At 41.7% G+C, this 16,589-nt stretch overlaps 1 protein-coding gene across 3 annotated transcripts in view; it reads right to left on the reverse strand.

The window, feature by feature from the left end:
* Positions 1-16,589, reverse strand: part of TSPAN5 (tetraspanin 5) — a 90,994-nt gene that overhangs the window by 30,055 nt on the left and 44,350 nt on the right. For all 3 annotated transcript variants that reach the window (XR_014501873.1, XR_014501874.1, XM_083398776.1), the window contains exon 2: positions 5,290-5,340. Coding sequence is in view for 1 of the 3 variants with exons in the window: in XM_083398776.1 (XP_083254902.1) it covers positions 5,290-5,340 (51 nt within the window). In the remaining 2 variants the exon portion in view is untranslated. The remainder of the gene's footprint in view (positions 1-5,289; positions 5,341-16,589) is intronic.

Raw genomic sequence — 16,589 nt, forward strand, 5'->3', positions numbered from 1 at the left:
TCTTTAAAGACCAAGGAAGATAAGAAGCTCCTCATCTGGGAGAAAAAGGCACCGGAGTCCAAGCTTCTCTGGGGAGAGCCCTTGTAGAACTAAAACTCCCATAATACCTCACCATTAGATGGGCAAGGTTGGTGTGGTGGGATGGAAATGCACAAGATCTGGAGGGCCACAGTTTTTCCCATCCTGGATGCCACAGGACACGGCAGCCCTTTGCCCAACCGCCACACTCAACATGGTGGGGAACTCTAACAAGGTCTTTTGAACGAGATCATAAAACTCAGGCAGATTCATGTGGAAGGTGGCAGCCTCTTCAGACATCCAGGCCCTGAGCTGTTTGGGCCTTTAAAAAGGTAAGAAGCAGTAAACATGCTGCCAAGCTAATGCAGTTGTTTCATGATTCAGTTGGCCCCAGTTAGAAAATATAGGTGCCATGCTTTGTACTTACTGAGGTTCCCAAGTACTCTCCCAACAACAGACCCATATACAAAACATTATAGTCATCCAAAACACAGGGTTATCAGACCACTGATAACTGAGGCTAGGCTTGGTGCACCAAAAGATGCTGGTGAAATGTGTTTGGGAAGCCACTTGGGCTTTCTTAAGGTAAGACCAGATCCAACTGCACTTCCAAACTGCAAACCTAATCCTTTAGGGGAGAGTGAAACCATATCCAGAAAAAAACTGGATATCAGATGAACCACCCACCAATTGTACTCCATTGTCTCTGGATTATCCATGGTGCACCATTCTAATAGGTCATTCACACCTGTAGAAGGAAGGAGCCATTATCAGCCTATACCTAGTCAGGAAATTGCCACACTATGACAATCACTATCCCGCTGTCCTGTGGCAAAGACCAGGATCAGAGTGGAACAGGGCTAATGAACAGCTCAAAAGAGAGAATGCTGGGATTGGGGCCCTATGTTAAACCCCGCTCATGGCCAGCATATAGGTTAGCATAGCTGGGCATCTTCCAAGGGTCCACATGCCAACAGGTGACCCACTGACAAAAACTACCTCGACCTGATGCACTGAGGGGGTAATCTCACTGAGGAAAGGGGGCTCTCTAAAACCTGGAGCCAGCATTGCCCCAGCTCATCCATGAAATGTACAGGATGGCCTTGGGCAATACACAGTGTCATAATCTTTCACCTACCTCAAAGATATGTTAAAAAAATAACAGTGGGATAACTCCATGTATGCTGTCCTGAACTGCTAGGAACTTTACACTGTATAGCACATACATACCAGTGGCATAACATAAAAAGGAAAGAAAATGTGATCTACACACAATAAACTTGCTTAGGGACTGGAACGAACTTCACTTATGACGTGTCTTTTATTGAATGAGTTGCCATGCATCCATCATTCAAGGCAACATATTTGCAAGAGTTCTCGTGCCTTGAGATCATGGTGTGAGTGCTATAACCACTGTCAAAGAACAGCTGGATTAGGGGGAGGGGGGGAATATAACCACCCTAGGGATCCATTGCATTCCGTTTGTCCACAAAAGACATCATCTATTCTGGCTCATATACTTCTTTCTGGTCAATCACACCGTTATCATTAGATCCCAGGGAAGACAATGATCTGTACTCACTTTCAAGTTGATGAAAGCTCCCTTTCCTGATGGCATTCTGTGCTCTCTAACAAAAATTGTCAAGTTACATCCGGTTACTTGGCCAAGAGGGCTCCAATTTCAGCTTGACCCTTCCCAGCTGGCACATCTGCTATAGCCCTTGCAAGCCTTGCCTACTCAAGGGTAACTCCTGTTCAAAGCAGCAGCAGTGGGGAATATGTTGTATGCAGGGCCTACAGTAGATTTGCCAGCTTGCCTGAGGCTGGAACCAATTATTCATGAGTAAGCAACTCACGAGTAAACCTGCTCCTAGGTGGTCTGCTGCTGGGTCCTTGCAGTTTCAAACTGCAAATTGGCAAGAGGCTGGGGGAAGATATGAACAGGAACACAGAGGATTCGCTTGCCCTGCTTTCCAGAAAGCAACAGGAAAAGCTTATTCTACATGCAAAAGCCAAGCACAGTGCAGAACATTTATTAACAGTGTGCAGAATTGCACATATAGTAAAGGAGGGTTTTTAAAAAAATAAAATGTATTTCTTTTGACAGTATTTTTAACAGAGATAAATACAAGGCAATCTAATCGCTGCAATATTGCTACCGTTTAAGAATAAAATCAATGGGCATAGTATTACGGAGAAATCTTAAGGTACGGGCTTCCTTTGCTAAATATTAAGTCCGGGAGCTGCTCTGTTATTGACTATTTTCACTCAATGAGGTAGAGAAGGAGAAAAAATCCAAAATCCTCATGCCTAGAGCTCTGAGAAAAATTGAAAATGAAAAAGGCAATGTAAATTGCTGGAGAAAGAGGCCTGACTGGTCCATTGTGCCTTCTGGGTTCCTCGCCTCCATGTTCCTCACAGATCCCCTTTTCAGGTTCACAATTTAGAATGCTAATTCTTCAGTTTCCCCCTTTAGGGCCAAGTAACTGGCTGTCAAACTGCAGCTTTTTAGCTGCCTGACAAGCAAGTTCCATCCTAACGGCTGCAAGAAAAGTCACAAGATTACACACACACACACACACACACACACACACACACACACCATTATTTTGTGTGGGTACACGTTTGTTTCGCTCAACTCTCTTTCACCCCAGCTAAACAGCTTATGATGGGCTGCCTGAGGTTAAGTCCAGCAAAACAATCCTAACAAGCTGTTTATTTTATTTTACTTTTTTGAACCTAGCTTCCCATGTTGATTTTTTTTTTTACAACAAATAACTTAATGCTCAAAACTCTAATTTTGAGTGGTCAGGACGAGAGAGAGAAGCCTCCCTTTCTAAGGCATTAAAATTAATTGGATTGCATTTGCATCAGGATGCTTGTTTGCAGTTTAGCCTGGAACAGAGATTAAAGGTATCTTTATAAGTGTCAGCCCCCTCCCCCCCCCGGCCCCCCAAAAGACAGCATGTCTGCAACCACATTCTTAAATAAAGGAAAAACAGCGGAGTAAAATGGCAATAAAGTTCAAACTTATTTTGATGTTAAGGAAGCTTTGAGAGTTTTTTTTGAGGGGAACTACTTCAAAATAAAATGGTTGGACGAGTATTTCCCCCCTTCAACATCATTAAAATCGCCACTCAGTTCTTCTTAGGGTGTAGAATTATGCAGCTGTCTTAAGGACTTCAATTGAGATCAAGCTTTCTGTACTGCAGCTTCTTCATAATTACAATCAGCAAGCAAACACAGAGCAAAAATAAGGGAAAATCCAATATCCTGCTTTCAAAAACAGGTGTCCAACAGGTTGCAGTGGCTGGGTTGTTAGTTGGCCTGTTTACAACCAGCAATCAACAGTTCAACAACAATGAGGCTGAGCTGTAGCTGTCCAGATGTTGTAGACTCCAACTCCCATCAACCCTAGCAAGCATGGCCAATAGTCATGGATGACAGCAGTTGTACTCTAGCAAGTATCTGGAGGGTCACAGGTTCCCCATCCCTGAAATGCAGAATCTGTTTTTGTTCGCATGCAGTGCACAACACAATGCCTTTAAACAGCAGGAAAAGTGAGAATAGCTTTAATTTACCAGGCTTATTGCATAAATACAGCTGGGTAGCACGCAAGACTCTTAGAAATATAGACTGATCAGTCACTGAAAGCCACGTTTATTACACCTTTTGAAGAGTCTACCGCAGATGAACTCCTCATCACATGGTAAAACAATATTTGTGGACTGAATCAATTCAGACTGCAGGTGGAAGACTATATTGATGAATATTCCACCATAAAATGCCTCTCCTTGCACACAGAAATATAGAACTTCAAGGAGAATGCTGGCATACGACCTTATTTCCAATATCTAGTGTGCCACCTTGGCCCAGAAACATCATAGATTTTATTTTTTCCAATATTTTTCCTAGGGCTGACAACCAAATTACAGAAGCTTGGGTAAATCAACAGAGTTTTAATTAAGCACATTTGCATACAATAAAAATAACATGCTACTTTTTGGATGACACAGCAGCAGACGTTTTCCCCTTCGGTCTTTTCACAGCAAGAAATGCCTCCTCCAAGATGGTGCTGGCCATTTTTACAAGTTAACAAAAAATGTGTTGCTCAATTACCTGGGGATTGCCCTATAGTAAATTAATCTAACAAATCAAGTTACAGGCTTTTTACTCACTAGAGCAAGTCTACGGAGTCTCTTTGGAAGTGTCTTGAATTGCAATATAAGGCACACCTAATAAGATCTAGTAAGATAAACAAGCGGGAGAACATTTCAACCTTCCTAGAACACACTGTAACTGACCTTAAGGTGGCCATTCTGGAAGAAAGTAACTTCAAAGGAAGACTACAATGTGAAACAGCTGAATAATAGCTCACCAAGAAGTTCAGTGCCATCACTTGTAGGTCAAAGCAGGGCAAAGGACTTTTAATCACACTGTGTGCATTAATTAGCCGGCCAGGGTATTTGTGCTTTTGTTATTTTCTTGTGAATGGTTCCCTGCTGCCATACAGGTGTTAACACAGTTATTGCAGCAATTATCACCAAATGTGCTGTTCTAAAAGGTTACCTACAGTAGACCTGCAACTTAAGTGGGGTTACGTTCCAGGGATAGTGCATAAAGCCAAAACTGTGGCTAGTCAAAACTCACTGGGTGCAATGGGGGGGTGGGCTTGCCAATTCCCCCCGCCCCCGATGGCCACCAGCTTTTTATTTTCAAATTTAATTTTTGACAAGCACATAAAGCTGAATGTGCATGAGTTAAATGTGTGTAAGTTACAGGTCAACTGTATATGCTAAACAGAAACACCTCTAAGCTCTATCGCTGTTATAGAGGAACTGGCAGAAACAGAATTGCCTTCTTTGTCTAGTGATGAACATTTCAATGAGACAGTTCAAGAAAATGCCAAACCATGGTTTCTCATGATGTGTGAACCAGCCTTATCTGCAGTTCTGTTTTTCTAGAAAAAGAGGTGCCATACCTCACTATGAACACCTCCCTTGTTCTCTTATAATGGCAATGGCACCCACCTGAAAAAAGCCCTGCTTATCTGACTGGTGGCGCTTACGGGTGGCCACTGAACTAGGATGCGAAAATATGGTTGCGACTAGTTGCGGACCATAGTTCAGTGTGTGTGCTCCTTAATCTCCATCTGCTATTGCTAGACAAGATGGCAACACTTCCTTCCAAGCAAGGTGACAGTACATTCAACATTGGGGTTGGGAGAGATTTGGCTTTAATTCGTTCAACAATTTGTTATGTGATACTTACTTTTTCATTCCATGCCCAAAGTCCAATTCCAAGAAATGCTATGCCCAGAAACTGAAAAAGGAAAAATATATATACATAAGTAAGAGCATTTCAAGAGGTTGCTTTGAATTATGACTTGACCACATCAGTTGACCATATTTGGAGTACATTACTGAAGCATCACTCTATATTACATTTCTGCATGGCTCCAAATTTGAAAACCAACCCTGCCTCCAGCCAGATGTATGAAAGACTTGATTGAAAACTTGTGGGCTATTTGGGCAGAAATCAGCAGCATAAAAAATCCAAAAAAGGTTTCTAAATGGACATATTATTTAAGATTAGATTAAAAACCCTGCTCAGCCTTGAAAAAGTAACAATGATTTCTTTTTTACTGCTATTTTTCAACATCCAGATCAAAGAATGATAGTCTTGGGCAGAATAGCTCCTGGAAATGGGAAAACATCAATGCAAACTTATTGAAAACTGGAGATTTGGGAGCTAGCAAATCAAGCTCACCTTGATAAACAGATAAAATTAATGGTGTGTTGAGTTGCAAGAGTTTACCCATTTGCTGTAGCTCCATCCACAGTAGATCACAAACAACTGTGTGGTTGTGTTGTAGCTCAGCGATACACTACATCAGGGGCCAGCAAACGTTTTCAGCAGGGGGCCAGTCCACTGTCCCTCAGACCTTGTGGGGGGCCAGGCTATATTTTTAAAAATGAACTAATTCCTATGCCTCACAAATAACCCAGAGATGCATTTTAAATAAAAGCACACATTCCACTCATGTAAAAACACACTGATTCCCAGGCTGTGAGTGAGCCAGATTTAGAAGGCGATTGGGCCGGATCTGGCCCCCAGGCCTTAGTTTGCCTACCCATGCACTACACATTTTGCCTGTAGAACATCCCACATTCACCCTCTGATGTCTAAAGACCCCTGCCTGAAACCCGCCACCAGGCAGCTGAGATAGATGGACTAATGATCTGACTTAATACAAGGCAGCTTCCTCTGCCTCAAAAATTTTGTTTTATCACCAAAAGCAAAGCCGCAATTTACCTTAGTGGCAACCTTCAAAGCCCTATTTGCTCTTGGAGAAATTTATCATCTTCATCATCATCCTACTGTATGCTGCCTTTCCACAGTTAAAACAATGCTTAAGGCGGCTTACAATATGAAAAGATTTACATAGTAGTTACAAACATAGCAAAGCAGTCATAAAAATAAATAAAACACATCAAAACTACGTAACCAAGCTGAACAATTTCCACATAAAAATAAAGATACAAAAAATTAATATCAATAACAGCAAAAACTCCCGACAAAACTTTTCCCAAAATACCCCCGCCTTTGCTGGGCAGCAGCAATCCTTATGAGGCCTGTCAGGCCCCACCCCAGGCCAGGTGGAGAGAAGCAGGAACGGAGCCCTCTGGCTCCCAGCAGGTCATAATCCTCAGGTCATGACTGCAACCAATTCCAAAGTTACTGTGTGAGCTTGTTCATTGTTGTGGCAACAATTTATTCTGCTCAAAAAACGCCAGGGCTCCCTTCCCACCCCAAAACAAAACATTTTACCAAAACCTAGTGTTATTCCTAGAATTTTATTGAATTAGTAACAACACAGCCTCATCAGTTTTATAAAATCAAGCCACTTCAAAAGCAAAACTGAGTTACACTCAGAATATTTGTAGACAATTTGTCACACACACACACACACACACACACACACACACACACACACGGTTCTGCTTTCCATGTAGCTCTCCTCGAACCATTTGGCCCAGGTAGGATCCTGAAAGCTTGCCAAATCGCAGGGTTATGAACTTTTCCAGGAGCCTTGCCAAAGGCTCATGTTTCCGCACTGCACTTAAGCTGTGTCTTCAAACTCTGAGGTAATGTTTAGTATATATTTCATTTTAGTTACTATATCCATTAACAAACTACATTTCCACAAGGCCAACACTGAGTGTATTGTTTCAGAGTTCAGCAATGGCCAAAAATGCATGAAAATTAATATATACAGATACAGATGTCACTAGAAACAGAAGCTGCTCTTTAAAATGAGCAACTGATACCCACCACACTTATGCTTTTTTTCTAGACCTGTTCATGTTCATGACCAAATTCCCCGTGGTTTGAAAAGCAGGTTGGCAAAAAGAAGAAGTCATAGTGAAATGCACTTTTTAAACACTCTCCTCTACCTAGCTCGCCTCTGGGACACCTTTAGCTGCAAATAGCATGACTCCAGAGATGAACACCATTGGGCTCTCATCACAGAGAACCCAAGAACAAAACCCATGAGACATGGGAGAAATGATCCTCCACACCCAAACCACAAAGAACAATAAAAAATGGATTCACAGAGACTTAACCACCACCAAGCATGAGGAAGGCCAAATTCCAGTGTTAACCAGTTCAAACACGAAGTCCCATCTGTGGCCTAGGAAATGACAAGCCTGGTTCAAATTCTACGATGCTAGCTGCCAAAGTATGGGTTGAAAGTAGGATTGTGGTTTCTAATAAAAAACAAACAAACCCATAGAAGAACTCCCATGCTTCTCTACCTGGGACACGCATACTACTGGTTAATCTAGCTCCGTACCACCTGCTGCACCAACATGGTTTCAGAAATTCAAAAGTTTACTCGAATGGAGATGCAATTATGAGAAAAGCTCCACCATGATTGTCCTCTCTCTTGTGTTATATCTCACATCCCCATGGCAGCCATCTTGTGACCAACACTTCCAGCCCTCTCTCCAAAATGTGGCCCCTGGTCTGAAAACACTGGCAACAACTATGTGGCTGCACTGGTTCAGGAAAGAGGAGGAAGGAGCCCAAAGGAGGCAAGAGCATGAACCTATAAAGGCGCTCCAACTGGGTCACACTTTTGATTCTATACTATGATTATAGCTTCTGAAAACATAAAACAGGTAAGGTAAAACTGCTTGACTACCTAATTTTTCCAATTTCAGCTTGCCCGCTGATCGCAAGCAACGGGTTAGAATGATGTAAGAGACTGGAGTGACATCAAATCTCCAAAGTCCACACAAGTAGTTCTGCAAACTACTTCTCCCAGTTGGTGCACAGCAGGATGAGGGAAGAGAACAAAGGAACAGAACAGAGAAGGCTTCCAAACTATAGCTGGACCTGCTCTCACGCAACACAAAACAGTTTGACACAGCATGATTATTAGTAAAGGGAGTGAACCCAAGATACTGCAACATGGATCAGATGAGCTATGAAGTCCCAAAGGTTCAGCAACTCTTCCTCTTTCTCTTCACAGGTCCAACACATAAATCAAAGCCAGGTTTCTTGCCAGAACATCTGCCCTGTTTAGGGAAGCTTTTAATGTTTGATGCATTACGGTATTTTAATATTTTGTTGGAAGCCGCCCAGAGTGGCTGGGGAAGCCCGGCCAGATGGGTGGGGTATAAATAAATAAATAAATAAATATTAATTATTAATTATTAATTATTATTTTCTTCTAATAAAGGATTCTCTCCAATAGAGTTATTCACGGGAGTATGTACTGGTTTGGACGCTAAACTGAGATGCTAAGGCTTCCAGAGAAGAGCTTACAACTGCTTTGCTCCTGCCTGGTTTGAATCAGCATATTGTTCAAACTGAGATTTGTAGTTAAGCTCTCTCCTCACTAACCACAAGCTGTAGTCAGGCTTTGTTATTGGTTACAACTGGTGCTTAGGAAAGAGCTTAAACATGAGTCCTAGTTCAGATGACACACTAAGCCAAATCTTGGCTGAGTTTGACTGTTTAAAGTGGCATGGTACTGCTTTAAATGTATAGCACAGTCTCACTAAACCAAGGTTTGGCTTAGCACGTCATTCCAACCACATCTAGAACTATAATCCTTAATACCCTTAGCCGTAGTTAAACCGGTAAGACTGACTTTTGAAGAAACTGGATGAGGATTGTGCTGCATGACTAACTGGGACATTGCTCACCAACCACAGTATTCACACCCATCAGGATTAAAATAAGATACTCCCTCAGACGTCAACACAATAACTCACGTTGGTGATGCTTCCAAAGTTGGAGGAGCTGGGATGACTTGATGGGCAGGTGAGTGAACACCAAACACAAACAGGATATTCTGCTGTGGAGGTATGGAGCCGAATGCAGTTCTCCAGACCTCACTGTAGGGCTGGCCACAATTGCCCTGCTTCACACCATGTGTTTTTGACTGGTTGGAATAAGTCACTCAACTCCGATAATGCCTCTTGCTTCCCAAGATGGAGGGCAGTGTGTGAAGACTATTAGAGCAGGTCACCACCCATCACACTTTCGCTGTGCAGATACTTGTGTGATGAGACCTCGGTAAACTGCATTCAACTAATTTAGCAGAGTTTCTGTTCTCTCTCTCTCTCTCAGAAGCAGTGGACAATAACAGAAGTTGTTTTAAAGATGACTCACAAACTCTGTGAAGTCTCAGTCAAGGGATTATATTCCCTGTCCGGGTACAAGCATTACAGTAGCAAAGGTATTTCTCAACTGTTAAAATTAACAATAATTAACATCACACTATCAAAGTCTCTCTTATCTTCCCCGCGTAGTAAATTACACAAACAGTCCTTCAGCAGATTTTACAGACAGTACCCTTCGGACAGACATCTGCAAAAACGAAGCAGAGTGGTCTTTTTATTGACACTTCCAGCTGAAGCTAATTAAGCTCAGAGTGCCATATAAAGGAAAACTCTGGAACCTTCCAGAAACTTCTACTTGTTTCTGGCAGAATGATTCCCTAACAAAGACAGGTGTGTAGAAACTAGCCTAATATCCAAAGGTGAAATTGACCATTCTTGCCCAATTTGCCTCTGGCCCAAATCACCTCTTGCCAGTGGGCCCTTTTACATTTGCCCAGAAGAGAAAGCACCCCTCAGGCTGAACAAGGTGCTGACACAGGGAGAAAATGATAACCAATGCAAGGCAGGCTTAACTTCAGGAATATCTGGTACCTATTTTTTGAAAGCACTGAGGATACTGCAAAATTAAAATCTGCATTAAAAAGAGCCACGATATTGTTCGACTGTGAAAATCTCTACTAACCATAGCTAAGTTTTGTAAGGTTTTAATAAATCCTTGTGGTTCATGCTGTGCCTTTGCTCAGAATATATACGGATGGAAGTTGCTGACAGAATGTATAGAGAAGTGTACGAGATTGTAATTAAGAGGGAAAAACCTGTCCTTTTCTTCTATGACTCAATTAAAAACGAGAGCCAGATCTAAAGCCTTGTCTCTATCAGCTAAATTTCTGAAGATGTTTCATCAATACCTTGTGTACACTTGACATTTTATTCTCTACTAGCCTCCTGAAAAGGTCAGCAACTGCCAACATTATTTTAAAAATAATTTTAAAGGCTGTCCATAATATATGGAAAAAGCTTTAAATGTAGTCAATATAAAAGGTATTTGGCAGTAAGTACAGAGAAAGTCAAATGCCCTCAGCATAACCTTTCAAACGTTTCAAGCAACATTAGCTAAAAGTTTTGGATTCTTTTCCCTCCACCTTCATTTCAGTAATTTTTTCTCCAAAGTACAAATGATAAATCACTTTAAAAAGGGCAAGATAAAAATGCTTCTGCTTTAATGTAGGTTCTGTGCAGAAGCCCTTTAATTTTATTTTCCATCTGCAATCTCTAGAATTAAAAAAGCAAAATAATTCATACCACATTTAGCAGTAAATAAACAGTAATAACATAACACAAGCCAATTATCTATTAAATTATATTCAAGACTTCAAAGACAAGATGAGGAGACATCATCTATATTCCATTCTCGTGTTTTACATGTTCTCTTCTAAATGTTGTATGGTACCCCTTCCAAAATATACTCTGAGCAGCTTACAAATCAACCACTACCTATTTTATTGATTTTTTCAACAATGTATATATTGCTTAATCACAATCGTCCCTAAGAAGTGTACAAGTAACTCAATACAATAAAAGATTGTGATCAAAAGATTGCAGAAGTTCAACCGGAGAAGGGAGCCTATCTGACCCGAACTGGAAGGGACCATAATATTGAACGCACAAGCTTTGCATCTGAGCCGTGGAGAACAGTAGCCCCCTCACCCCGAAGACCTCAGAGACTGAGAAGGGATAAAGTGAATCAGGCAGTCCTTAGCCCCATAACAAATGGCAATGAAAACTACAGCAGGATGCATCGTAGATCTGCCACCAGCCCCAAAAAGAAGGGAGGAAAGAAGTCCTTGCCTCACACGAGACATGGGATTCTACATTGCTATTTAAAAATAAAATAAAATATGGAAACATCATGAGATGGGCAAAAGATACATTTACCTCACATGCCAGAATCACCCCTTATTTATTTTCTTCTATTTCTAGCATGGCTTTCTTTTTCTTTTGAATCTTTTTGTTTATATGTAAGAAGAAAATACAAATCATAAAAAAAAAAATAATCAGAAATAATGAAGATCGAGTATCTGTAGTTCTTGTGTGTTTTACAAATATATATCATTCTAATTCTTGTTTTTAAACCATCTTTGTTACAGTATTAATAACCTGATCTCATTAATAGTCATTCAGATAGATAAATAGAGATAGATGATAGATAGATAGATGATAGATAGATAGATAGATAGATAGATAGATATTTTCCAGGCATCCTGTGTAGAAACCCAAACAACTGTCAAGCAAGGCTTTATATTACATGGATGGACAAAAATACTTCCATGAATGTTTTTTTGAATGACATCCATATTTTCAAAGCTGCTGAATATGAGTGGTGCTGCAAGTCAATCTAATTGGCATATGAAATAAAAGTTTGCCACGTTATGTACAAATTACTTTCTTTCTCCTTTCTTCTGCCTTGGAACCTGAGGAGTGCACAAGTGATTCCCAGGTGGCCACCCATCCTAAAAGGTAAAGGTAAAGATACCCCTGCCCATACGGGCCAGTCTTGCCAGACTCTAGGGTTGTGTGCTCATCTCACTCTATAGGCCGGGAGCCAGCGCTGTCCGCAGACACTTCCAGGTCACGTGGCCAGCGCGACAAGCTGCATCTGGCGAGCCAGCGCAGCACACAGAACGCCGTTTACCTTCCCGCTAGTAAGCGGTCCCTATTTATCTACTTGCACCCGGAGGTGCTTTCGAACTGCTAGGTTGGCAGGCGCTGGGACCGAAAGACGGGAGCGCACCCCGCCGCGGGGATTCGAACCGCCGACCATGTGATCGGCAAGTCCTAGGCGCTGAGGTTTTACCCACAGCGCCACCCGCGTCCCCGGCCACCCATCCTGGTACCAACCAAACCTGCTTAGCTTCAGCAAAATAATGGCCTTGAGAATATACCCTTTCTGTGAGGGCTGGTGGCACATTTGACCAACCCATCCAGTTCTTCGTCAAGGGCAGCATAGGACCCAACCCCTCAGAGAAGCAGCTCCCCTAAAGGGACAGCAATGCACAAATCAGTTAGCTGCAAAGCACTGAAAGAATAGCCGCCATTTGTTAACTAATCCGCATTCAACATAAGCCTTTCAGGAGAAAATTTGGCACTGCTCAATAAGAATGCAAAGGGTTGGAAGGCATGATGAAGGAGACTGGTGTATATGGAGGTCTGTAAACACTGCGAGTACACAAATTGTATGCAGAGTCCATTTTGGAATTCCCGGCCCATATAAGGATAAGGATATGCCCAGCTTTTTTCACAGTAAGTTTTTAGCAATAGAGGTTGCACTTAGGATTATGGAAAACGATTTTTCAAAGTTCATCATACCTTACTGTTAATGTATGGGTGGAACATTTCCAATGAGGAAGCATTTAAACCTTTTCAAACACATCCTCAGCGGCGGAGAGCAGAAAGTTTAATGGATCTTGTTTTTGTTTGTGCTCTACACAGACGTCTTGTTTGGATGGTGGAACACTAAACTATGGTTCAGAATTACAAGACAAACATGTCTTAGACTTGTGTATGCGTGCACACACACACACACTTTTTGTGTAGCCACAAGGAGCCTGGAAGCTTTCAGCTCCATTTTGGATTAACCACATGCATCATAATAATAATCATAGTTTATCTGGATTCATATGTTAAGTAATGTTTATTGAAACAAGTTTAAACCATGGTTTAAGAAGCTGGCCTGTTTTCAAACTACAGTTACCGTAACCACGTTTTAACACAAATCTAAGACACAAGCAGAAGCTTCCTGTCTTCTGGAAGAGAGAGCACACAAGCCAGAGGCTCACTATGGCTCACTTCTCTTAACCCCAAGCCAATGTTTGGTGTTACATCTGAACTAAGCCACAGAGGGTGACAATCATTAGCCTTTTGGTCTAATTTTGTAAATACATGTCTCTCTCGCATGCGGTTTGTAAATTTAATTTAAAATAACAGTGGTACCTCAGGTTAAGAACTTATTTCGTTCCGGAGGTCCGTTCTTAACTTGAAACTATTCTTAACCTGAAGCACCACTTTAGCTAATGGGGCCTCCTGCTGCCACCGCGCCGCCAGAGCATGATTTCTGTCCTCATCCTGAAGCAAAGTTCTTAACCCGAGGGACTATTTCTGGGTTAGCGGAGTCTGTAACCTAAAGTGTATGTAACCCGAGGTACCACCGTATTTATATACTTCTGACTCACAACAGGTCTTCAAGGCCGCCGACTGTAAGTGAACATTGATACATCGGGGGGGGGGGGGGGAATTACAAGGGTTTGGGAGAAGGAGGATGGTGGAAGATGTCCACTCCCCAGACCTTACTTGCTACTGCTGTTTCAACAGGGTATACATACCTAGCCACTTTATGCATCTGACAATGTGGACTCTAGCCCACAAAAGCTAATGCTGCAAGATGCGTTTGTCTGCATGATGCCGGAAGATTGTCGTTCCTCATACGTCCTGTCTATCCTTACCACAAGACAATCCTAGATGTGTTTTCAAGGTGGTTAATCACAGAGAGCCACCATGGAAAAGCAAGCTGATGATGGCATCTGTTTAATTCATAATACTTCCTAACTAATATCACATGCACCTATAAAGCATTTGGCTAGCCTGAAATCCGATCCTTTCTCCACGAACTGCTTCCAGTAGGAAAGCCTCATTCTAAATATTAGTGAATTAAGGTACGGTGAGTGATTAAGGTTGCCACTTGAATGAATTCGTATCACAAAAAGCATTCATCTAGAGGTGCAGTTTCCAGATGTTAAGTCTATTCCCAGATGTCATTTTAGACACAGTACTACAGCTCAAGTATTCAAATCCACTTTAATAGCAATTATTGCTTGATGGACCCTTACGAAAAGCATACAGTAGATCTCCTACAGTTCTACAGTGGTACCTCAGGTTAAGAACTTAATTCGTTCTGGAGGTCTGTTCTTAACCTGAAACTGTTCTTAACCTGAAGCATCACTTTAGCTAATGGGGCCTCCTGCTGCCGCTGCCGCACGATTTCTGTTCTCATCCTGAAGCAAAGTTCTTAACCCGAGGTAATATTTCTGGGTTAGCAGAATCTGTAACCTGAACCGTATGTAACCTGAAGTGTATGTAACCCGAGGTACCACTGTACTAAAAAACACAGCAGTTTTCATACAATCCCCTAAAGAAAGAAAAAACGACAACTGCAAAGACTATCAGATGAACTGTGTCTCACTTTTGCTTGCTGCAACCAAAGGGAAAGTCAAAATTTGATATACATAACCCAAAATGGTGGTTCCTTCTGCTTTTGAAAAACAACCCGGAAGTTTTCAGTGTTTTATTTCCTGAGGAGCTAGTGTGTGATCATGACCGTAGTGCAGATGTTAATTTAACAGCAGTTTCATGCACATGACCTGGGGTCTCACTTGACACTAGCATGGTTGTGCAAAGTGCAATGGAGATAAAGGTATCGAGATGAGGGGGGAGGGGGGAGTCTACCAACATTTTTATTGTTTGGTTCCTTCCTGCTTTGGCTATGTAAACAATAGTCACACACCTTAACATTGGAAACTGAGAGAATGGAGATATTTTAAAGTTGTGTGAAAAGCCTTTCTAAATAAAATGTGTATTTGCTTCTGCTGTAAATTCCAAAAACTGGGCCACAAAAGTTAAGTGTGCTAAAGAAAAAATTGCAATCTATAAATACCGAAAAAAGAAAAAGCTCTATTGTGATATTGTAATTTGACTTTTTCTGAGTTTTTTTTTTAAAAAAACAGCAATCAAGTTTAGTCACCACCCAGATGCTATTCCTTTTTTTAAAAAACTTCATAAATTTCAAAATGATTAGCGATATTGAGTGAGGAAGCAAAGTGTCAGGGAATAAACATGAGAAAGGAAGGTTGCATCGTTAATGTGGTAGCTGCCACAAATGTACACCTAAAAACCCAAGTATGGGTTGCACTCAACACTGCATGAGTGGTGTTTCCGCTCTCTGTGAAATTTCCTCTCCCTGTGTGTCCCCCTAAAGCTGCTCCAGAGGAGTCCCTCCAATGCTTTGGAGAGATTTTGAGGGTTGTAAGGGTGAAGAGAAGGAGAGTTTCCTGTGGTGCATGTGGAAATCTGATGCTCAAGCAGAACAACAGGACAACATACAATCCTATAGACTCTAGCCCAAGAAAGATTGTTCTTACCTATACATATAGATGTCAATAAACCAACCAACTAAAACATGATCTACTGATTAACATTTCTTTAAATGTTGCAGCCCTGTTTAATTTACCTTAAATTTCTTTAACTGTTGCAGCCCTGTTTAATCTGCCCTATACTAAAGAGCCATTTCAGAGGCCTTACTCAAGCGCCCACTTTTAAGATCAATTGGGCTGATGAGAACTAGAGATGGGGCCTTCTCAGTAATGGCTCCAACCCCATGCAATTCCCTTCTGAGAGAAATACTGTACAGTGGGTTCCTTCAGTTCTCAGTGCCACTACCAAGAAGGCCCTCCGCCTGGTTCCCTGTAACTTCACTTCTTGCACTGAGGGAACCAGCAGAACACCCTCGCAGGAGGACTTCAGTGTCTGGGCTGAATGATAGGGGTGGAGATAGATGCTCCTTCAGGTATACTGGGCCAAGGCCGTTTAAGGCTTTAAAGGTCAGCACCAACACTTTGAATTGTTGGGAGGCAATAAAGATCCTTTAGGATTGTTGTTATATGGTCCTGGCAGCGACTCCCGGTCACCAGTCTAGCTGCCGCATTCTGGATTAGTTTACTGAACTTTACTGTATCAGGCATATTGAAACAGGCTGTTTTGTTGCAATCCGAATTGTATGTTTTCATGCTAGTTTTTTTAGTGCAATGACATGCTTGTTATTATTGTAAGTCAGGTTGGGAAGTCTTGAAAAGAGGCTTACAAAGATCTGAAATAAATAAAATC

The sequence above is a fragment of the Podarcis tiliguerta genome (genome assembly GCF_965153285.1).
Source record: "Podarcis tiliguerta genome assembly, chromosome: 9".
Classification (NCBI taxonomy): Eukaryota; Metazoa; Chordata; class Lepidosauria; order Squamata; family Lacertidae; genus Podarcis; species Podarcis tiliguerta.